At 44.8% G+C, this 23,133-nt stretch overlaps 1 protein-coding gene across 2 annotated transcripts; it reads right to left on the bottom strand.

The window, feature by feature from the left end:
• Nucleotides 1-1,438: 1,438 nt before the first annotated feature.
• TEKT3 (tektin 3) lies at nucleotides 1,439-22,526 on the bottom strand. Of its 2 annotated transcripts, none has more exons than XM_035107966.2 (8): nucleotides 22,092-22,526; nucleotides 18,016-18,639; nucleotides 16,948-17,031; nucleotides 12,432-12,502; nucleotides 10,136-10,279; nucleotides 8,273-8,495; nucleotides 5,971-6,125; nucleotides 1,439-2,504 (listed from the first exon to the last, which is right to left on the bottom strand). In XM_035107966.2, exons 2-8 carry the CDS (start codon nucleotides 18,592-18,594, stop codon nucleotides 2,288-2,290), a joined length of 1,473 nt encoding a protein of 490 aa, XP_034963857.1. In that variant the 5' UTR covers nucleotides 18,595-18,639; nucleotides 22,092-22,526; the 3' UTR covers nucleotides 1,439-2,287. The 2 variants fall into 2 exon arrangements, with proteins under 2 accessions (XP_034963857.1, XP_034963855.1); XM_035107964.2 differs by having other exon boundaries at nucleotides 22,375-22,525.
• Nucleotides 22,527-23,133: the final 607 nt, after the last annotated feature.

Raw genomic sequence — 23,133 nt, 5'->3', positions numbered from 1 at the left:
GGCGCCAGAGGGACAACAAGAAGCAATAAACAACAGAGGCGCCCTCAGACTAGACAACTAAATAAACATTTGCGGCTGTTCTAGGGTTTGAGCTTGGTAATCCCATTGAAAAGAAAAACCACCTGAGATTTCAGCCAAGAAGTGGAAAAGCAGAAATGTGTACGTACAGGGAAATGTGTTTACTCAATGCAGTGGGCAATGGGAACCCAACTACTCCATCCTTGGCCCCAAGTCACTTACTGTATAGATAGATAAGACAGATACAGGACTTTTTATTCCAGTCAGAACTCATTGGAACTCAGTTCCAGCACCTCTCAGTTGAGCACCATGGTCATTATAAGAGAACATGGGAGGCATTCATAGTAAGTTGGCACCCCTTTTTCTAGAATAGCACTAGGTAGACATGTTGTTGGACATATTGTGGCAAGTGGTGCCCACAGAAAAGAGCCCAGTATATGCAGGTGTAACAACATGTGAGCTGTTTGAATTTTCTCAGCAAGGAAGAACTGACTTACTGATAACCCAACAGAACCTAGCTACTTTGCAATGACAGCAGTCTTCAGAATGCTATAGGTAAAGGTAAAGGTACCCCTGACCATTCGGTCCAGTCATGACCGACTCTGGGGTTGCGCGCTCATCTCACATTATTGGCCGAGGGAGCCAGCGTATAGTTTCCAGGTCATGTGGCCAGCATGACAAAGCCACTTCTGGCAAACCAGAACAGCACACGGAAACGCCGTTTACCTTCCTGCTGTAGCGGTTCCTATTTATCTACTTGCATTTTGACGTGCTTTCGAACTGCTAGGTTGGCAGGAGCTGGGACTGAGCAACGGGAGCTCACCCCGTCACAGGGACTCGAACCGCCGACCTTCTGATCAGCAAGCCCTAGGCTCAGTGGTTTAACCCACAGCGCCACCTGGGTCCCTTTCAGAATGCTATACTGTACTCATTAAAGGCCCATTTGGGAATCAATGGATTTGTTGGTGATTTCTAATTACAGAGGGTGGATTTATAAGCGGAAACCTTGAAGTTTAAAATGTATCTATCCAAATCCACCAAAATAACTCTGGCTGCACTCTCCAAACGAGCTGGGCTTGCAAGCTCATATGGAAAGGGCTTACTGTGTTTAAAATAGGACGGGTCAGTCTGTTATATCTTCAGCTCCCTTCCGAGATGCCTCATTGTTTATGCCAACCATAGTAAGTGCAAAATGTTTCCATGAGGAACCAAGTTGATGTTTGGCTAAATTTACCTTGGTGCCCGTGCTGATGAGCTGCTGGGTATCATCAGTCACTGAAGCACATGCTTCTGCTGTGTGGTGGTGGCACACAGACAGTGTTATAACAGTACTATACCAGACATGCAGAAATTTCTTTAGAATGAGGAAAATGATGAAGATAAACATAGACATAAAAGTCTGATAGCTTAGGATGGTATATATTGGGAAGTTTCTTTATTTGGTGCCACATCATTCATGCTTATCTTTCCATGTACCTAAAAATACAAAATGAGTATCAGCACCTAATGACACTAACTGCTAAATATTGTCATACAGCTTTGTGCCATCCACCGCATTCAAATAAAACAAAGGAATGTTGCAATTTGAGATGCCTAAAATTTTAGGCTGAGATGACAAGAATAAGATCTGGCTCTAACTGTCTGGTCCAGGAGCTTGGGCAGCATCACACACATGCAAAATAATCAGATAATCAGTGTTCAGGATCCATCATTTGCTTGGGTGGAGAAAAGCAGGGGACATAAGGCTGGATTCAGTCTCCCTTCCTCAGTCCACTCCATGAACAGACAATTGGCAGTCCTGAATACTAGCAGACTAGTTTCAGGATCAAGCTCTCAACTCAAGGAAAGAGGCACACAGTTGCCCTTATGCACACGCTTTTCTTTGTATTTGATCAGGGCATAAGGCACAATCCTATGCTCACTTACTCGGGAGTAAGCTTCATTGAACTCATTGGGACTTACTTCAAAGTAAAAGCATGCATTGGATTGGGCTGCATGACATAGGCCGCCCACAATAAACGTTGTGTGCATGCAGATCCCATAAAGGAGAGAACATCAGTATAGAAAACAGGGAAGACACATCAAATAGAAGATGTAGCTAGATTCATGTGCAGAGCATGCTTTAATAAATGAAAATATAGTCATAACTTCAAAAATAAACAACTCAAAATTTCATAAAAGTGCAACAGAGCAAACCTCCCCTAGACATACCTCTTTAGTAATTTCCCCCCAAAAAAACTCACACAATGTCTTGAAGGTTAGCTCCAGCCTATGAATATCCCACCAGCCTCAGTGTGTTGGGGAAGGTCTTCCTCATCCCCATGCATTTCTCCTGGTCAATGAAGAGTGTATTTGCTTTGACAGCTAGGTCATGTTCTAGATTGGCTTTGGTGTGAACCAGTGCCTGGAGCGTATCTTCTGCATCTCTTAGCCTCTGCTGAAGGTCCTGGATGGTGTCGTCAATTTCATACACTTCGTTCACAAGGCTGCATGGAACATGAGACAGAATGTTAGCAAGTTCTCCACTTTCCATTTTTCTAGGGAGTCCTCCTTCCATGTTTCTAGCCACACTGGTACCCTCCAGATGTTGGACTCCAAATCCCCAATCAGCATGGCCAGTGGTCAGGGATGATAGCTGTAATTCAACAACACCTGGAGGGGTTGGCTCAGGCATCCCCAAACTGCGGCCCTCCAGATGTTTTGGCCTACAACCCCCATGATCCCTAGCTAACAGGACCAGTGGTCAGGGAAGATGGGAATTGTAGCCCAAAACATCTGGCGGGCCAAAGTTTGGGGATGCCTGGGTTGGCTAGTGAATCTTCCGCCTGCTTCTTGGTGGCATTCAATACACAATAAAATAGTTGTGATTTCCTTGCTCAGGATAGTGCTCAGCAGGCTCTCTTTCCATTAGGGAGCGAGCACAGTACTTTTTAGCAAAGTAGTAAATAGTCCTTTCCCCCATGAAATGAGCAAGACAAAACTTTAGAGTGAATTATGGAATAAGTCCATGCGACAGGCTGTACCACTTAGCGGGGAAAGAAAAAAAAGAAAGAATGGAAAACTGTGGTTTCCTGTTCTCATTTTGGCATTCTGGTTTGTCAGTGTGTTTTTTTATGGGGTTCACATTCTTCTGACAACTAATGTAAGTAGGCAAAACCCAGCAGAATTCACAAATTAAAGAGTGGTGAATAAATGAAAGGTAAATAAAAGCACTTGGTGTGCCAAGGGGGCACTCTAAGGTGAGGCCCATTTGTTTCCAGTTAGTGAAACTTAGAATACCAATGTTGGTTTAGACGAACAATCCATTTAGCCCTGTTTCCTGTCTCCAGCTGTGGCCGGTCCAAGGAGGTCAGAGGAAATGTGCAAGAAGAAACAGTCGTTCTTTGTTACTGCTATATAAGATAGAACCAGCTGATCTAGAATTCATTCACAATACCTAACCAGTCAGAAAGCCAGGATAACCTGAATATGCGCTTGCATCTTCTGGCTCTGGGTTAGATCCACAATAAGTTAGATGCCCACAGGCCTCACTTGAATCAACTAAGGAAGTTAAAATAACAACAACAACAACAACAACAACAACAACAACAACAACAACAACAACTTATTATTTATACCCCGCCCATCTGACTGAGTTTCCCCAGCCACTCTGGGTGGTTTCCAACAGAACAGAACATTAAAATGCTATAATTTATTAAACATTAAAAGCTTCCCTAAACAGGGCTGCCTTCAGATGTCATCTAAAAGTCTGGTAGTTGTTTTTTCTCTTTGACATCTGGTGGGAGGGAGTTCCACAGGGCGGGTGCCACTACCGAGAAGGCCCTCTGCCTGGTTCCCTGTAACTTGGCTTCTCATAGTGAGAGAACCACCAGAAGGCCCTCAACACTGGACCTCAGTGTCCGGGCAGAATGATGGGGTGGAGACGCTTCTTCAGGTATACTGGCCGTTTAGGGCTTTAAAGGTCAGCACCAACACTTTGAATTGTGCTCGGAAACGTACTGGGAGCCTCTGTAGGTCTTTCGAGACCGGTGTTATGTGGTCTTGGTGGCTGCTCCCAGTCTTTGCAACTAGAAGAGCAACTCTAGGAAGGGTTAGGGAAGTGCAGAGGTGTTAAGGTAGGGGATTCCCCCCCCCTTTTGCTGCATCAGCTCCAGCAGTGTTGTTCCATTTGGAGCTGTGCAGAGGGGTAACTGCACAGCATCTTAACCACTTAGCCATCAAAATAGAGGGAAGAAGGTGGAATTGCAGCCTTAGACAGGATCTAACCCTACGTGTCTCCCTACATGTATAACTGTATACTTTATACCTGAAGGTAAACTGTATACCCAGACACTGAGATCCAGCACCGAGGGCCTTCTGGTGGTTCCCTCATTGCGAGAAGTGAGGTTACAGGGAACCAGACAGAGGGCCTTCTCTGTAGTGGTACCCGCCCTGTGGAACGCCCTCCCAGCAGATGTCAAGGCAATAAGCAACTATTTTACTTTTAGAAGACAACTGAAGGCGGCCCTGTTTAGGGAAGTTTTTAATGTTTGATGCTGTACTGTTTTTAATATTCGTTTGGAAGCCACCCAGAGTGGCTGGGGAAACCCAGCCAGATGGGCGGGATATAAATAAGAAATTATTACTATTACTATTATTATTTACATCAATTCCAGAGTTTGGGTCTGATTAATATCTTCCTGGCCTGTGCACACACACACACACACAAAAGCATGTGGTGAAATAGACCAGGCATAGGCAAACTCGGCCCTCCATAAGTTTTGGGACTACAACTCCCATCATCCCTGACCACTGGTCCTGTTAGCTAGGGATGATGGGAGTTGTAGTCCCAAAACATCTGAAGGGCTGAGTTTGCCTATGCCTGAAATAGACAATTAAGTTCAGAGGACTAGTTGTATTTGCTGGCTGAATTAATGGCAAGTGAAGATATAAGGGATAATTTAGGTGACATACAAGTGCATATAACAAAAAGAAAAGCTACAAAATCACGGGTGTGGAAAAGCCTAAGCACCGCTCTCAGTCTCTACCATTGATCCAGTTCCAGTCATGTATCTCCCCAGAAGCAGAATTTACTGCTTAAAGCAAGGGTTATTGGTGCAACACTGCATGAAATTACATGCATTACATCCTGTTTGGCCCTGGACCAAACTGGACTTCTGCAGGAAAATATGCTGGCTCTCACAGATGATGTGAGTAAATATACTCCTCCATCATCTGTCCAAGAGGATTCATAGTTTCTAGAAAACAAACACAAAACAATCTAGAATTTTAATTCTTAGCAATAGGACCCATCTTGTGTGAAGAGATGTGTGATTGAAGTTCCTGTTGATATTGGTGAGCACTGACAACACCTTGAACATTGCACGGCAGGGAACAGTCATAACGGCCCAAGACCACACCGGAGCAGATGGAGAATTTGTTTCAGTGCTCTGTTTCCAGCAGAGGAAGAAGGAAACCATTCCAACAAGTTTCCTGAGAAGGTACAAAGGCCTTGTGGAAGGTCATTGCACTGTTTCCATAAGCCCAGGGAGCTAATTCATCTGCAGATGATTTATGAATGCGCTTCATCCACATGTGTGGCTGGGCCCTTTATGCCTCTAGGCGTAAAAGACTGTAGACATCAAAGGAGAGGTGATAGGGCTGGTTACTCAAGAGAGGGACTGCAGCCCACTGGCAGAGCACATGCTCTGCATGCAGGATACCACAAGTTTAGTCCCTGGGGCTTGCAGATAAAAGGATGAAGTGATGGGAAAGATCTCTTGGAGCACCACTGTCTGTCAGAAGATACGATACTGGGTAAGATGAACAATTTGCCTGTACTGCAGTATGTGGCCGATTCCTATGTTCCTATTTTCAAAGGGCATGGAAGGCTGTAGCAATTTATGAGACTCATCAAACAGCACCACATTCCCGCCTTCCCCACAATGAAGCAAGATGGCTGCCTTTGCTTACCGTAATTGGGCAGAGTCCCGGCAGAGTTCTATGTTGGGTCTACGTAAGCGCTCATCCAGACGTGTTTGGGCAACCATCAAGGAACACCCTTTGTCCTTGATGGCCTTACGAAGTGCTTCTATAGTCATCTCTGTCTCAAAGATTTCTTGTAGAGTCTGCAGGTTGGAGGAATAAGGGGGTTGAAAACCCAACAACAAATGTCTTCCTGTCTTAAATACAGAATGTACATTAGTAGAGATTTCCCCACACTGCATTTATTATTATTATTATTATTATTATTATTATTATTATTATTATTGCACTTCTGTAATAAAACCAGAATCCATCCAGAAGCTGGTGTGTTGACTCAATAGAGTTCCCCAGATTTAGTGTAGTGACTCATTGACTCAATGGTCTTCCATCTGAAAGCCCCTTGAATAACTCTCTAAAAGCAGTGGATCCCCAAGAATAATGATACTCATCTCAAGAAAGATACAACATAGAACAGTCTGCCCCAATCTGTTGTCCTCAATACAAATCTGAGGTTCTGCACCCCCCAAACAAAAATCCTGGCTATGACTATAGCTTGGAGATGAGTTCTTTTGAGGACAGAGTGAAAGAATATGGCATGTTTAGCTGACCAGAAAGAAGACTGGGGAACAAGAAAAAACAAATATTGCGCTTCTCAGGAAAGGATGAAAGAGAAGATTTATGTTGAACATCCAAGAATAAATTTTTAATTGCAATAACAGATTTACTATGGAAAAAGTTGCCTGGAGAGACTATGGATTCTTCAACACTGGAGGTTTAAAAACAAATTTTCCCCTCCTTCTACTCTCCCACAACCCCCATGTTGTGGGGCAGGAGTTCCTCTTCAAGGCATGAGTTTAGCTGAACTCTCTATGGACTCTTTCCAGCTCTATGTTTCTGAGATTAAACAATCTAATTACTGTAGAAAAGTCACATCAATTCATTATCTCACTTTGCCCACTCAAGGGAAAAAGGGAGGACCTTCACCAAGTGTTGCTGTCTCCCTTTAAATATATTTTCAGCATGCAGCTGTCAGAGTCCATCTGGATCAGGCCAATGGCCCATCTAGTCCAGCATCCTGTTCTCACAGTAGCCAAAAACATGCATGTTGGAAGCCCACAAGCAAGACACAAGCATAAGAGTCCTCTCCTGCTGTTGTCAATCAGCAACTGGGATACTGCGTCCAACAGTGGAGATAAACCATAGACACAATGACTATCAACCATTGATAGCCTTATCATCCCTCAAATTGTCCGAGTCCCTTTCAAAGCCATCTAAGTTGGTGGTCGTCGTCCCTATTTATTGTGGGAGCAAGATCCACAATTTAACTACAGTATAAGAATGTACCATTTGGTTGCCCCTGCCAATACAGAGAGCCAGAAGATTACAGAACTCCTCAACAGACTGGATAATACTCCTTTCTGTTCCAGAAAACGTTGTTTTTTATAGTGAAATTCAAGTAATAAAAATGCAATCCTCTGCATGTCTAAGCCCCATTGAGTTTAATGGGACTTGCTCCCAGGTAAGTGTACATTTAACCCAGCACCATACATCCCACCCCCCTCCAGACAACAATTTTATTCCCAGAACAACCCTGTGAGTCTGACAACTAGTGAATGACTAAACACCACCCATTGAGCTTCATGGCTGAGTTGGGATTTTAACCCAGATCTTCCCAATTCTACACTCACAACACCACACTCAAATGCTGCCTTAATCCATTAGCGGTAAATAGGACACAAAACATAAATCCATTTGAAACATGCCTTATAAAGTAAGCAGGAATCATGTTGATGTTTTGGAGGGGTAGTGGTGGAAAGGTTGGATTTAGTCTTCTTACTCCCCACCCAAAATTGTTCGGTACAATTTTAGCTTATTGTTCAGGGCTACGCATCTGCAGCCCTAGCTACCGTGTGCATACCATTGCACAGGTGTGTGGGGTGCCTTGTGAAGGCATCATGCAATTGCTAAGCAATTTTTTGTGCTTTCACTGCTGGGCACATAGAATCAAGGATTTGTAGCAGATCTGCAGGAGGTTGGAGAAGGCTGTGGTGTGTGCCACAAGCTGATAGGAGGCACAAGGAAGAGCAACAATAGCCAATCACATGCAGTCTTGGTGTCGGATTTGGACTCCCCACCAACTCTAGCCAACATAGCCAACAGTTTTGGATGGCTTGAGCTGTAGTCCAGCAACATCTGGGGGGCACAACATTGTCTGGGCTCCAGGCAACTCCTTCAAGGAGGCAACAGAAGGCAGTTAACCCCAAACCGAAAGCTTAGAAATTAATCCCACCTTAGCCAGATGGGCCTGGATCTTGTTTTTGGCATCAGCCGTTTCAGAGATGCGGTTGGTAAAGGCGACATTAGCTCTGTTAAATGCGTTCCACATCTCATTGGCAGTCGTCACAAGCAGCGTTTCAATATCATCCCTGAGTTTGCTGGAGGCAGCCCGCTCGCTCTGGGAGCGCATAATGTTATCATCAGTAAACTTGGCCCAGGATTCTGGCACAGAAATCCTGGGAAAGCACAAAAAGAGACAAACAAAAGAGTTTGTACACATCGTTTGCATGGGGCTTCCTGAAATAATAAAGCCTGGAGGATACAGAAGGAATACCAGCTACATTTGCAATATATTGCCTGTTTTAACATTTCCACGAGTACTATTTGGACTTTTGTTTTTTTAAAAAAACAAGTGTAATTGCTTTTAAGTCGATTTTTCTGGATGCTAATTCTGGAGCATCTTTCTAGATTACTTGTGGAATTCGGGGTGGGAAATAGGGAGGGAAAGGGGTTCAAATTAAGAAAAAACAGAAGCCAGAAACACTAACATTGCATTTGTGTCTCCATTCCATTTCCCCTCCCACCCACTTTTTGCCTCCACACCCAACAACAGCCAGCCAGCATTCTGTGGCTACTGAGAAGGCTCAGTTTTTATTGGGCTGCTTGAGGTTTTCTTCACCTCCCACCTTAGCTTCCACCCCACCCTTCTGCAAACCTGGGGCTATCCCAAACCTACTGATACCTCCCGTCTTCTGCATGGATTGTGCCATACGCAACAGCACTTACAGCCTGATCTTTGGAAATAAGAGTGAATAACAGATGATTGCTTAGGGCAGCTCAGTTGGTTAGAGCATGGTGCTGATAACACCAAGGTTGCAGGTTCAATCCCTGTAAGGGACAGCTGCATATAATAATAATAATAATAATAATAATAATAATAATAATAATAATAATAATTTATTATTTATACCCCGCCCATCTGGCCGGGTTCCCCCAGCCACTCTGGGCGGCTTCCAACAAAACAGAAATTCTAAAATACAGAGATCCATCAAACATTAAAATACAGAAATCCATCAAACATTAAAAGCTTCCCTAAACAGGGCTGCCTTGAGATGCCTTCTAAAGGTCTGGTAATTGTTGTTCTCTTTGACCTCTTCCTGGGTTAAACCAGATGATCCTCAGGGTCCCTTCCAACTCGACAGTTCTATGCTCCCAGACCAGTTTGGGGCTCAAACACACATGTGCTATCATCTGTATCAGGTGATGATCTTCATGGATGAGGCAGCAGAGGAAACCTGACATCACCCAATGTCAGCTGTAGCACAATATTTGTTTCTGCTGGCGTACCTTCTGCCATACCCGTCAACTCCCAGACTGAAAAATCCGGGATCAGCAGTGGCGCGGCACCAGAAGTCGCTTCTACGCATGTCTGGACATGCGTAGAAGTGACTTCCGGTGCCGCTCTGCCCAATTTTTGAAAATCTGGGGGAATTATGGGACATTTTGCCATTCGGGACAACAGCGGGAAACAACTTTAAAAATGGGGGTTTCTCGCAAAAAACGGGAGACTTGGCAGGTATGCCTTCTGCAGCTAGATCTGGTGCTTGTACACCAATCTCCAGGCAATGGCAGTGGAAGGGGGTGCAGGAGTGCGGCCCACCCCACCCTGGGTATCAACCTTGAGGGGGGGTGACATTGCCATGCTGCCCCCCCTGGGATGCTTGCTGCGGGCGCCCCCGCCGTGCTCGCCAAGCCACCCCCGTGGGACGCTCGCCCCACCCCATGGGTGACTTGCCCCACCCCCAGGCACACAGCATGTGCGCCGCTCCAGGTTCCGGAGCAGCTAGCTCCGCCTCTGGCTCCAGGTGATACTTACGTGGCGTCAACTCGCTCGACGCCTCGATAAAAGGAAATGCCATCAGATGTGTTCCTGAGATGGTGGCACTTGTCATCAATTCGTTGAGCTGCTTGCTTGTCACTCAGGTCTTTCTCCAGTTCATGCTGGGCTGCCCTATTGGCTCTGCAATAAAATGGGTCAAAAGATGCTCAAGGATTACGCCTCGAGGGAAAAGAACCTGAGTAGTTACAACATAAATACCCCCCCCCCCGAGACCACCTTCTCAACCTTCTATTTCCCCTTCTTGACAATGGTAAGATGTTCAGTTTTAAATCCTTACTTCATATTTATGGCATTCCTATGATAAATAACTCCAGTATTGTATTGGCAGATCTGACTGCATATATCATCATCATCATGTGTACTAGGGCACAAGCCAGAGGTTATCATCCTGGCCTCACACCATGCATTCATCTTCTGTAGAGATGGCACATTTTGCACTTGGAACATAGATATGGTTTTTGCTATAGACAATAAATCTTCTGCAAAGAAGTTAACATCCCATGCAGTATCTGAATGGTCAGAGACTGACCATCCAGGCAGAAGAACTTAAGACGATTCCATACTTTATTACTAGGGCTGAGCCAAAGAAGCATATTGCTCGCTTTGAAGTGGCTTTATGGCAAGGGTGTGGAACTTTCTTGAGACTGAGGACCACTTTCCCTTCTGGGGGCCACATGCCCGTGGGTGGGTGTGGCCGAAGGTTGACAGAGCAATGAATGTAAATGTTACCTTTGTGCAGTAGGCTGCTATCTTTATACTCGGCCTTATCTGTCCTCCATCCAGGGAAGCAAGAAGCATTATCAGAGATCAAGGATACATACAAGCCAGGAAGAAGTGCTCCAGGTGGGTGCAAAAGTCGGTCAGTAGGGGTGGGTGGCTGAGGAGGGGTGGGGGGACTAGGTGGGGGGACTCCAGAAGGCAAGATAGAGAGGCTTGGAGGTCTGCATTCACCCTCACAGACCCGAGGCTTCCCTCTCCCCCTGTTTTACATCATCATACAGCCAAACATTTCAATTCCTCCGAAGTGCCAGTTTCATACCAAAGTTGCATGTGGGTGGATATTTGGCACAGAGGAAATTGCAAATGCTGCAACAAGGACAAGCACACATGTGATGTGCATACACACATGTACCCACTGTGTACACACATCTAGCAACCCTGGCCTAATCAGCTTTTCAGCATAAGTGTGTGGGGTGTCTGCATAATATGTGTTTGCCATGAAAACCACTAATCCAACACTCCAGATGACGTGAATTTTTGAATTAGAAAATGTTGTACTTTGTAGGCTAAATAGATAGTTAAAACTTGTTGTCTAATTTTATGGTATCTATACCATTTTTTAAAATGTGGGCCTGATGAAGGAGAACATCAGCTGCTTTATATTGAACTAAAACAAGCTTCAATAATCTGGATGGGAGACAACTGGGACTCCCACCTAGGAGCAGGATATGAATATTTTTAAAAAATCAGTATTTTTGCGCTTCACTTTTTTCAACAGTAACCATAATTGGGAATGTTGAAAAGCAGTTCACTTTAGCAACGAGAGGCAGATGTCTCTTGTAAAACATAACAAGTTCAGTATATGTGGGGAGACATCTGGATCAAATCTGTGCACTGCTATCAGGATAGCTCTTTGGGCTGTTGGAGATTATTTATTGTCCTGATGTCCCTTGCCTTTCTCTCTGCTATATCTATCCCTTCTGACTGGCTGGATTCAGACATCATGCAAAACTAAGCTTAGTGTGATGATTACAAGCCTGTGAGCCCTGGGTTTGTGCATCCCCCCCTTCCCCTCTGGCACAGCTACATGGAAGAGATGAAAAGCTTCTACTTCCATTAAACAGTTAAGTGTTATGTCTGAACCCTAAAACTGTGGTTAATATTCACTATGGTTAATGGAACCAAGCCAGCTTTGTAAACCATAGTTTGATGTTCTTTTAGTTCCCTGTTCCTATAAGGTGGTATGCACACTGGATTTGGCAAGCTGTTCTCCCACAGGGAATTTCCATTATCCCCTTAGGTAAAAGGCCAACTTCCAGGGTCCTCTTTAATCTTGCACATCTGCCTTTTAGTATGTATGTTTAGAAGGCAATTTTGTAACTCTCCTAGACATTTGGTTTCTTTCTGGTCTTGTTGAATGAAAAGGCCAAGAAGCATATCGGAGACATTTCTCCCCCTCAAGTTGCACTACAGGGAAAACAGATGAGGTGCTTGCATCAAAATTTGTTTTTAAAGATCTTTTGAGGAAGGTGGAGATTAAAAATTTCCTTACGCAAGTTGGGCCGCTGTCTTGCCCAGGTAGCTTCTCAGTCTCTCTTGGCATGATAGGATGACGTCAACCTCCTGATCAAGTTACAATAGGAAAAAATCCTGTCAACATTTCCCTTGATTAATGAAGGATAATGTGAATTATAGTTTTAAAAACCACTCCTTTATGGCCTCCTCAAGCATTGGAAGAAAAATGCAATTCAAGATGGTGAGTAGTTTGCCATTCTATTAGTATGGGAGTAGTCAATGTTGCGCCCTCCAGTTGTTGCTGGAATACAAAACTGTATCATCACTGGCCATTGGGCATACTAGCTGAGCAACTGGGAGCTGGAGTCCAGCAACATCTGCAGGGCATCACATTGGCTATCCCTGTTCCAGTAAAACAGTAAGTGTCCTCTCTTTTAATATTGTTTGGAAAGGACCAATGAAAATTCCCTTCTATTTGTTGGGTCAGATTGGTAGGTGGGCACTGCAGGGATTCATGTTTTGGAATTCCCTTCTGCAAGAGCCTCAATTTGCAGACTGGTAATACGAGGCCTTCTTAAGACCATTGCATGCTCAGAATAACTTGAGTCATCAGAAGTATTCTTTCAGACTGGACAGCCGTTCCCCTCTTGATATTTGCAATAACTGACTAGGTAACGGTAAAGGGACCCCTGGAAGTTAAGTCCAGTCGCGAATCACTCTGGGGCTGCGGTGCTCATCTCGCTTTACAGACCGAGGGAGCCAGCATTTGTCCACTCTGCAGACAGTTTTTCTGGATCATGTAGCCAGCATGACTAAGCCGCTTCTGGTGCCACGGAACACTGACACCAGAGCAGCGCACGGAAATGCCATTTACCTTCCCGCCAGAGGTACCTATTAATCTACTTGCACTTTTGGGCATGCTTCCGAATTGCTACGTTGGCAGCAGCTGGGACAGTGCAGCAGGAACTCACTCCATTGCGGGGATTCGAACCGCCGACCTTCTGATCAGCAAGCCCAAGGCTCCGTGGTTTAGACCACAGCGCCACCCGTGTCCCTTATAATAACTGACTAGAGCTTTATAATCTTAACTCTTGCCATCTTTAATTTCTTTTCACCCTTTACATTGTATAACAATTGCATTTCATTATATACCGGTATTATATCTCTGAGCATACATGTTGTAAGTTGCTTTGAGAAGCTTGGCAGAAATTCAACATATAAATTAAGGCTAGTAATTTTAATGCTAATGTGGCAAGACAGATGGGCCATTTGCTATCTGTTCATACAGAAGGCTTCGTCCCCAAACAGGAGTGATGAAAGTGATTCTGCTTCTCATTTTTAATTCATTGGGCATAGCCAATTTCTTGACTGTGCAAAGAAATCCAAACTTTAACCAATCCAGGGTTTGTTACAAAAGGTGAATGAGGAAAGTAGCCTATAGATCCTTCCTGAGCAGTGGTGGTTAGTACAGGGTAGAGAACCTTGCACACATGCTTCTTCCTTTACTATCCACTTAAGAACATATGAGGGACCCAGGTGGCGCTGTGGTTAAACCACTGAGCCTAGGGCTTGCTGATCAGAAGGTCGGCGGTTCGAATCCCTGTGACGGAGTGAGCTCCCGTTGCTTGGTCCCAGCTCCTGCCAACCTAGCAGTTCGGAAGCACATTAAAATGCAAGTAGATAAATAGGAACCGCTACAGCGGGAAGGTAAACGGTGTTTCCATGTGCTGCTCTGGTTTGCCAGCAGCGGCTTTGTCATGCTGGCCACATGACCTGGAAGCTATACGCCGGCTCCCTTGGCCAATAATGCGAGATGAGCGCGCAACCCCAGAGTCGGTCACGACTGGACCTAATGGTCATAAGAACATATGAACAGTCCTTATGTAGGATCAGGCCATTGGCCCATCTAGTCCAGCATCCTATTTTTACAGCAGCTAACCAGATGCTCCCAGGAAACCTGCAAGCAAGACCTGAGTGCAGCAGTACTCTCCCTTTCTGTGGTTTCTAGCACCTGGTAAGGTAAAGGGACCCCTGATCGTTAGGTCCAGTTGTGGACAATTCTGGGGTTGCGGCGCTCATCTTGCTTTACTGGCCGAGGAAGCCAGCGTACAGCTTCTGGGTCATGTGGCCAGCATGACTAAGCCACTTCTAGCGAACCAGAGCAGCGCACGGAAACGCCGTTTACCTTCCCGCCGGAGCGGTACCCATTTATCTACTTGCACTTTGACGTGCTTTCGAACTGCTAGGTTGGCACCTGGTAGTTAGAAGCATACTGCTTGCAACATTGGGAGTAGAACCATCATCATGGTTAGTAGCCTTTGGTAGCCTTATTGTCTATGAATTTGTCGAACCCTCTTTTGTCTGTGACAGATTCTCAGCAAACCAGAATCAATTTTGCTTAGCTTTGGTTTCCAGAAACACATCTAATGCCTGAAGCTCTCCTGATACCCGCATGCCTTGGCTCTGGCAAATGAAGAAACAGGCAGCTCCCAAGGACTGGATTTTTCCATGTGGCGCTCCCTATTGGAAACTCCTTATTTCCTTTGGATGACAGCATCCTCCAGATAGCTTATGGCATCCAGCTGTGCTGTAGGTTACTTGCTTTCATGAGCTAATAAGCACCTTGGAAGAAATGACAGTAGGGCTTGGCCGGTGCTTTTTCTAAGGGAACACAATTTGTGCTCTGGACAGAGTGGCAGGAACATTGATGGCTTGGAAATGGACATTGGAATGGGCTGGTGCTGCTGTTATTGACGTAAGTGTGAAATCTTCCATTGATGATCATGGGAGTTGACGCAGGATTTTAAAATAACATTGTGAGAAAGGACTCTGCATTGCCCAATTACCTTTCTTGCCGGGAAATGTTGTGATGAAGCAAGCACCATGCAGAAGACCTGAAGCACCTCAATAGTCAGCAGGGGTGGGCCAGAACTGAGCTACAGTACATTGAAAAGTTCCTGATCCAGAATCTGAGCTCAATGCTCTTCAGCAGGGCTAGCACTGTATGCATGTGTGTTCGAGGGGAATCAGTAATTTGAGGACAAATCTTTATCAGAGACCACAGGGGAAAGATGTCACATTCTTCACATATGAGGAAGAAAACACAAGATAAGCAGACAGTTCATGTGGCAAGGAACACTAGTTGTAGTGGATGAAGAAGTAAACACTGGAGAGAAGGCAGGGCAAATACAGGAAGACTAAGAGGCAGGATGTACCATGGAAAGCAAGGCTGGGAGGCACATCCAGGTTAGCACTGATAAATACAAAATTGTTCTTGGGAAACTTCCTGCCTGATATGGCTCCAGCCAGGTTCCTAAATACTGTCCAGGAACTACTGGAAGAACAAAAATAAATCACAGACAGGCCGCTGCTGAACTGATTCAGATGGTGGACTTTGCTGTCGTCCATTTCCAGACTAGTTGCCCCTCTACTAGAAATATATTTCAACACGCAGCACTATAGCAATATACTCGCTGTGCATTTATCCCTTGTAATAGGATGGACACTTATTTCCATGCTTATTTCTCATATGACGCCGCTCCTCAAGTTTCAATGGCTGAGGTCAATGTGTATCAGTTTGAAAGCTTGATGTAGATATTCCTGGATTTTTTTTATTCTGTACCTGCTCCTGACTCTGAAGACAAGCATTTATGTGAAGTACAGTGGTACCTCTACTTACGAATAACTCTACTTACGAATGTTTCTACTTACGAATGGAGCTCTTGGATGCGGTTTAGATAGGATTTTTTCTACTTACGAATTTTTAGATAGGGTTGCTTCTACTTACGAATTTTTTCTCCCAATACATTCCTATGGGATTCGATTTACAAATTTTTTCGACTTATGAATGTGTGTTTGGAACACATTAAATTTGTAAGTAGGGGTACCACTGTATACTGAAATGCTCCTCCTCTCGGCCACAGTATGGTTTACAACTGGAGAAAGAGATGACAAGGACAGCACCGTGCAGACCCAGTGCCGGATTTACATAGAAGCTAAACAAGCTATAGTTTAGGACCCCCAAAAAAATTAAAGAAAAAAAAACTGGATGTACATTTCCAAAATGTAGGATAAAAACAAATAAAATGGCTTTAGATACCCATTAGGTCCATAAATTACCATACAGCATATATTCAACACAAAAAAACCAGTGACAATTTGTTGTTGACAAAGGACAGCTGGACATATAAAGGGCCCCATTACCTTCAGTAGCTTAGGGCCTCATCAAACCTAAATCTGGCACTGTGCAGACCACATCTAAGACTCTGAGAACTCCCCTGTGTTAAAGGTCAGGGTGCAAACCAGGTGTGGGGAACCTGTAGTTCTCTGGAGATGCTGCTGGACCACAACTCCCATCATATGTGATCACTAGCCATGGTGGCCAGAGCTGATGGGAACTGGAGGTCCAATGACATCTCATGGAACAAAGTCTTCCTAACCCTGCTATAAACAAACACCTGCATATATGTTCAAAGCTACTTACTATACAACATACCACTAGCCCAAAGTTAAAAACTACAAATTTCATGTTACGTACTGAACGGGCAACTCACTGTCATTAGTTGTTTTTCCACATCATCATGAACGAGGTCAATGCCCATCCTCTTCTCTCGGTGAAGCAGACATTCCTGGGCTACCTGTTTGACATTACAGGGGGGGGGGAATGGTGAAAGTTATCTTTCTTCATTTTTAACATGTAAAGTGGTATAAAGTAGTATGTTATGGAATAAAACAAGAACAGGGTCTGGTGACTTCTGTTTCAGTGTATCTGAAGAAGTGTGCATGCACACAAAAGCTCATACCTATGACAAACTTAGTTGGTCTCTAAGGTGCTACTGGAAGGATTTTTGTATTTTGTTTTGACTGCGTCAGACCAACACGGCTACCTACCTATAACTAGTAACTTATTTATTACACCTTGCCCATCTGACTAGGTTGACCCAGCCACTCTGGACAGCTTCCAACAAAATATAAAGGAGCACAAAAAATACATTAAACATTAAAAAGCTTCCAGAAACAGGGCTGCCTTCAGATGTCTATGAAATGCAGGGCTTGAACTTCAGCCCCAAAGCCCAACCATAGATGCAGTAGGACAGGCATCCCCAAACTGCGGCCTTCCAGATGTTTTGGCCTACAACTCCCATGATCCCTAGCTAACAAGACCAGCGGTCAGGGAGGATGGGAATTGTAGTCCAAAACATCTGGAGGGCCAAAGTTTGGGGGTGCCTGCAGTAGGAGTTTGAAAAGACAGGCTTCTTAAGCCTAACACAGCTCTGGTGTGCTCATTTGCTAGAAGAGATAGCATATATCAGGCATCCCCAAACTGCGGCCCTCCAGATGTTTTGGCCTACAACTCCCATGATCCCTAGCTAACAGGACCAGTGGTCGGGGAAGATGGGAATTGTAGTCCAAAACATCTGGAGGGCCAAAGTTTGGGGATGCCTAGCATATATTGATGATTTGGATTGTTGCCTAATAACATCAAATGGGTTCAGGTGAACCCTAAGCAGAGTTTTGCATGGTTGTGTTTGTATGGCCCCTAGTAGGCTGAAAGGGAGCAGGTATTACTGTTACCCCGATGGACGGGGTATAAATATAATAATCCCCATCTGCCTGTTTACCTGGAGTTGCCCTTCTGTTTCTAATATGGCTCTGTCAAGTCGTTTCTTCATATCTGAAAGAGCATTTGTCTCCCCAATCATTCCATCGATCTCGTGGTTGAGCTCTGATTTCCAAAATATGATGTCATTGACTCGTTCTCCCAGATTTCTTGTTGATTCTGTTTGGGTTTTCCTTATTTGCTGGTCCTTGTCTTGAATCATCCGGGAAGTGTCCACCCTCAGCCTCTCAGCATTGTGCCGTGATGCCTCTGACTCCTTGAAATTTGTCAGGTTGGCTCTATACCAGTCTTCAGGACTGTACCTAGTGAAGAGTGCTGTTCTGTTGGAAACATAGGGGAGCATGTTGCTTGGCGTGAGCCCTTGAGAACTCTTGGAGAAGGGGGCCAAAGTTGGACTGATAGCAGCGACTTTGTAATAGGCACTAGGTCTCCAAGGAAGGCTCAAGCTGTGGGTCAGGGCATAGTGAGGGAATCTGTTCTTATAGCTCGATGCCATGGTGCTGATGGCCGGCAGAAAATTCGAGGGCGTTGGTCTTGGATGGGCATATGTTGCCGTCAAGGTAGAGCCTACAAGCTCCATGATTGAAAGTGTCTATCCAGTCAAGTTTCCTATATCAAAGAAGAGCTAGAAAAACAAAACACATTTAATGAACACTTGTGCAGGTGGTCTAGAGAGGGTTCATGCCTATGAGTGTCTCAGCAACCATGACCCCCATATATTGCTTTTCTTACCACTATGCACCCAACTATAGCAGCATTTTGCTTGGTATAACAGAAAGTGGTACATTTCATGCAAACAACTTCTCCAAAGGGGACAAACACACCTCTGGTCCAGTCCCATTGCAGCTCTCATGGCAACAAAGTGGTCAGTCCTATGATGAACCCAATTTTAATGCAAATTCATAGAAAAATAATGGGTTAATCTGGAGAAAGAGAGCACCTCTTTTGCTTTTGGACACTGAATTAACAAGCCCACACTACTACTCTCATTAGTTGGTTTTACACCTGCCATCTTACAGACCCCACTGTAGCATGTTGTTAGACTTGTTTGTGGGAAACCCAGGTTCAAATCCCCGTTCAGCTATGAAGCTCACAAGGTGTCCTTGAACAAGTCACTTTCTTACATAGTTATCTCACTGCATCAATGGCAATGACAATAGATGCAGCAATGACAAAGGGTAAGTATTGTAGATGAGAGAATTGTGGGCAACAGGGTGGGATAAGAGAGTGCAGTTGTCAGGGACTGGGCAGAGGTGGAATGGTGGGGACTGTCTTCCAGGGAGGAGGAAGAGGAACACAGTATAGATTTACAACAGGGGGTTGAGGGAGGTCACAGCTCAAAGGCAGCTGAGGGTGAAAGTTGGAAAATCATGGGAGAGCCAGAGCAACACCTGACTGACATGCTGTCATTAGAAAGCATTCCAGACCCTCCATTTCCCAGAACCCGGCAAGCCTTAAAAGTAGGAGAGCAAAGAGCTCAAAGACAGAGGGCACTTAGCAGCACCCATAGAGGAGATGAGGAGGATGACAAATGAGGAAGTGGGAGAGATGGTGGGTGGGAATTCACTCAGGCCAACGCCATTATCCAAGAGGCTGGGTTCCAAAGTCTCTCTCTGTAAAGATTGAAATAAAAAAGGACTGTAAGAAACTTTTCCTTGTCTTTACTTTCCTGGGCAACCAGCTGGGAGCCGCTGACAGCATCCTGACTGCAGTATATGTAAGGGGAGATGGGGAGGTTTCAGGCATGTGGGATTTTATTTATTTCCCACCCTGGAATGCTGAGGTGCAGCAACCGGAGCTGCTTCTCAATTCAGAATGCTGAAGGAGATGGACCTTGTTCTTAAGGATGTCCACACATAGTTAGCTGTATTATGGGCTAATTCCTATGGTCTAATTGGTACAAAATGGATTCTCTCTCCTACAACATCTACTTTGCACAATCCATGTTCTAGAATCAAGAGAAGAGTTGGAAGGGACCCTGAGGGTCATCTGATCCCACCACCTGCAATGTAGGAATCCAGCCCACAGCCATCCCTAGGTGAGCTCAAACCACCAACCTTCCAGTTGACAGCCAGTTGCACTGGCCCATTGTGTCAAAGTGCATGTGCGGTTGTTTTCACAATCCAAGAAGTTAGACGTTTGCAAGCAAATCCCAATACAGGGACTCTTTCTGAGTAGTCTGCCTATATACCTAGCAGGGGAAACCCACTATTTATGTACATATAAATCATATGTACACCACAAATATAAATCAAGCTCTGCAATGTTGGCCCTGACTGATGGTGATGACATAGAAAAGGAAAGTCAACATAGCATAGCATAGCCAACTGTAATCTTGACCAGGTGGAGAGAGAGAGAGAGAGAGAGAATATTGTGAATAGAAATGATATGGATGTCACTGGTTTGCAACAAATATACTTAGCAAAAGAGATCACCCAAGGAGAGCTCTTTGACAGTGTCTTTTGGAAAAAACGTAATAACATTTTTGAAGTTATCTTAAAAGCTCACCTTGGAGAATATAACCACACAGAGAGATTATTGGCTCAGGTGACCGCAAGCTGACTTGAATCTATTGTCCTTTGCACTTACCTAATTGTATGCTAGTGGAAATCTAATATGCATTGCTATCTAATGTAAACACTTAGGTGTACATAATACACAATCCAGTAACAAACACAGAATAATCCATTCAGCGGAGGTAACCTTCACTTTGGTTACAAGAGTGGATTGTGGATATAGCAATGCCTCTCTAAGTTTGTCAGGCAAGGTGATGGTAATTTAAAAATATCTTCATTTTCAACCTAAATATTTCCTTCGTCATCTTTTTCTGGGTTGTCTTCCAAGCCCATAGAGGACAAATGGTTTTAACATACTCATACTGGATGAGTTCTTTATGAGAACTCGTATCACATTCCATTCTGTGCTGGCTCCTTACTGCTTCACATAAGTTAATGTGCCGTCGTGCCCTCTTTGCATTTTTCTCACATTTACTTGAGGGCTTTCCAGCAGCACACAGTTCCTTCTCTCTACAACAGCCCTCCCATACCACCTGCTAACTCCATCCTTTAAACTGGGAATGTGGAACCTGTGGCCCTCCAGTTGTTGCTCATCAGCCTCAGCCAGCATGACCAATGGTCAGAAATGATGAAAACTGGAGACTGAGGGGCTGGTCATAGGTTCCCCAGCCCTGCTTTAAATACTCCCCCAATACATTTCATCCACTGTAATTTTCCTGTTGTACCTGCTCTGTGTCATCTGCTGCCCTTTAACCTTTATCTAGTCCATTACTATTACTTCTCTTTCTCCAATATGCATTGTTTGTCCACTGGGCATGGACTGAGGAGGCTTTATGCAGAGGCTTGACAGGCATATGTCAAGAACGCTTTGATGGTGTTTCCAGCTTGGCAGGGGGTTGGACTGGATGGCCCTTGTGGTCTCTTCCAACTCTATGATTCTATGAGGATGTGTTGTTACACTGATAAAGAGTTCACCTTTTATTTTTTTACATTATTATTTTGTTACAGTATTTGGGAACAGAATGGGCTTAAGACATCTAAATAACAATAACTATATTGCTACAACTACAACTATTATTACTAAGCATGAGAGCACAACCCTACCCACTGTGCAATGGATTAATGTTTGCACTTATATTGTGCTTTGGCTGAGGCGTGATTTTTTTTTTATTTTTTTAAAGAACTCTGCTACTCTATCCCAGGCAAACTACGAAGATCTATTCATTGTCACATCCAGCAGAAGAAACAGAAGAACGTGGAGAAAGTGGCGAAGATGTTCACATGGCAGCAAGTCCTCCTCCCACCTAAGCAAATCATATTCCTTCTGTTACTTAAATCCCACACCTCTACATTTATGACACAAGCTTGACAATAAAGGTAATGAAAAGCTGTTTTCCAGCACTCCCTGCTCCCAATTAATATTACATATGTCTAGTATATCCTATTTTCCCTCCCATTGCTTTCCACACCTCTGCCCTCCCCTTTTTCACAGCATCCTTATGTAAGTGGCTCTTCTGTGGTCTGTGCAGTGGATTATTATTAATTGGTGGCTCAAGAATACCTTCTTTTGACTGCTTCTCCTGATCAGCTTCTCCATCCCTTTGCCTCACTTCCCACAGGCAGATGCATCCCCCTATCTCCAAGGAAGTCATCCTTCCTTGGAGGAAAACTGGCTCTGCACCTAAAGTGAGGCAAGCATCTTCTTTGCTCAGTGTGCAACAGCCAGGGAGCAGTGGGGCAAAGTGTCCTGCCCAGGCAGTTTGTGTGTTCTGTGAAGCTGGTGACTTCTTAGTAGACTTCTTCTTTTTCTTCTTTGCCCTACTGCTGCCAGACCTGCTACTCACCTGTCTGCAGGTTAGCTCTGAGGAAGAGAGGAGGACGGGCTGGAGGGGAGGGAGCCTCCAGTATACCCAGGCTGCTGCTCCCCAATGCCCAGGAGAAACATCTTCCTGCTCTTCCCTCCCACACAAGGCTTCTATCCCGCCCTCGCCCTTTGTGACACGCATCCTTCCAACACTTCCCATTGGTCCAAAGGAGGGTGGAAGGGAAAGGAGGGGGAGAAGCGGGGACGGGCGTCGGTCGCTAAGGACTCAATAGCTGCCTAGTAACTCTATTCCCTCTCCGGGCGGGGCGGGGCAGGGGGGCAAGGTGGGAAGGGAAGAGAGAAAGGATAGAGGGAGGGAGGGTATTTCTTGAACCTGCAGCTCTTGTCACCCGCTCATGGGGGCGCGTCTCGTTCCGCAGCAACCAGGCTCTGTGAACAACTGTCGTGCCCCGTTGGCCATCCCTACTGCCCATTTTAAATGGGGAAAGAAAAGATCGTGTGTCACCTATGTCAACAGTGTCGTCCTCCAGATATGATAGAGATCTGAGCGTATAAAGCGGGGGCGGGGCAGAGGTTAGAACATCGGCAAGTTAAAAGCGCCTGTTGTATCTTGCTATGTTCTGCAACGGTGTATACCGGGGAAGCTCGACAAAGTACTAAAAGTGTGCAGAAGGACGCCCCCGCAAGCGTGTATTGTGGGTGTCTGTTGTTGTTGTTGTTGTTGTTGTTGTTGTTGTTGTTGTTGTTGTTGTTGTTTTATGCACTGTCTTTATGCTAA

Source organism: Zootoca vivipara, chromosome 2 (genome assembly GCF_963506605.1).
Source record: "Zootoca vivipara chromosome 2, rZooViv1.1, whole genome shotgun sequence".
In the NCBI taxonomy this organism is placed as follows: domain Eukaryota; kingdom Metazoa; phylum Chordata; class Lepidosauria; order Squamata; family Lacertidae; genus Zootoca; species Zootoca vivipara.
The sequence above is the reverse complement of the archived record's forward strand: the minus strand, read 5'-3'. Positions and strand labels throughout refer to the sequence as shown.

Coding starts and splice junctions, on each gene's coding strand:
- TEKT3 (XM_035107966.2), bottom strand. CDS start 18,594: ATGGAGCTTGTAGGCTCTACCTTGACGGCAACATATGCCCATCCAAGA. Junction 12,503..16,947: donor TGGAAAAACAACTAATGACA/GTGAGTTGCCCG, acceptor TAACTTGATCAG/GAGGTTGACGTCATCCTATC. Junction 8,496..10,135: donor GTCGAGCGAGTTGACGCCAC/GTAAGTATCACC, acceptor GTGCTTTCCCAG/GATTTCTGTGCCAGAATCCT.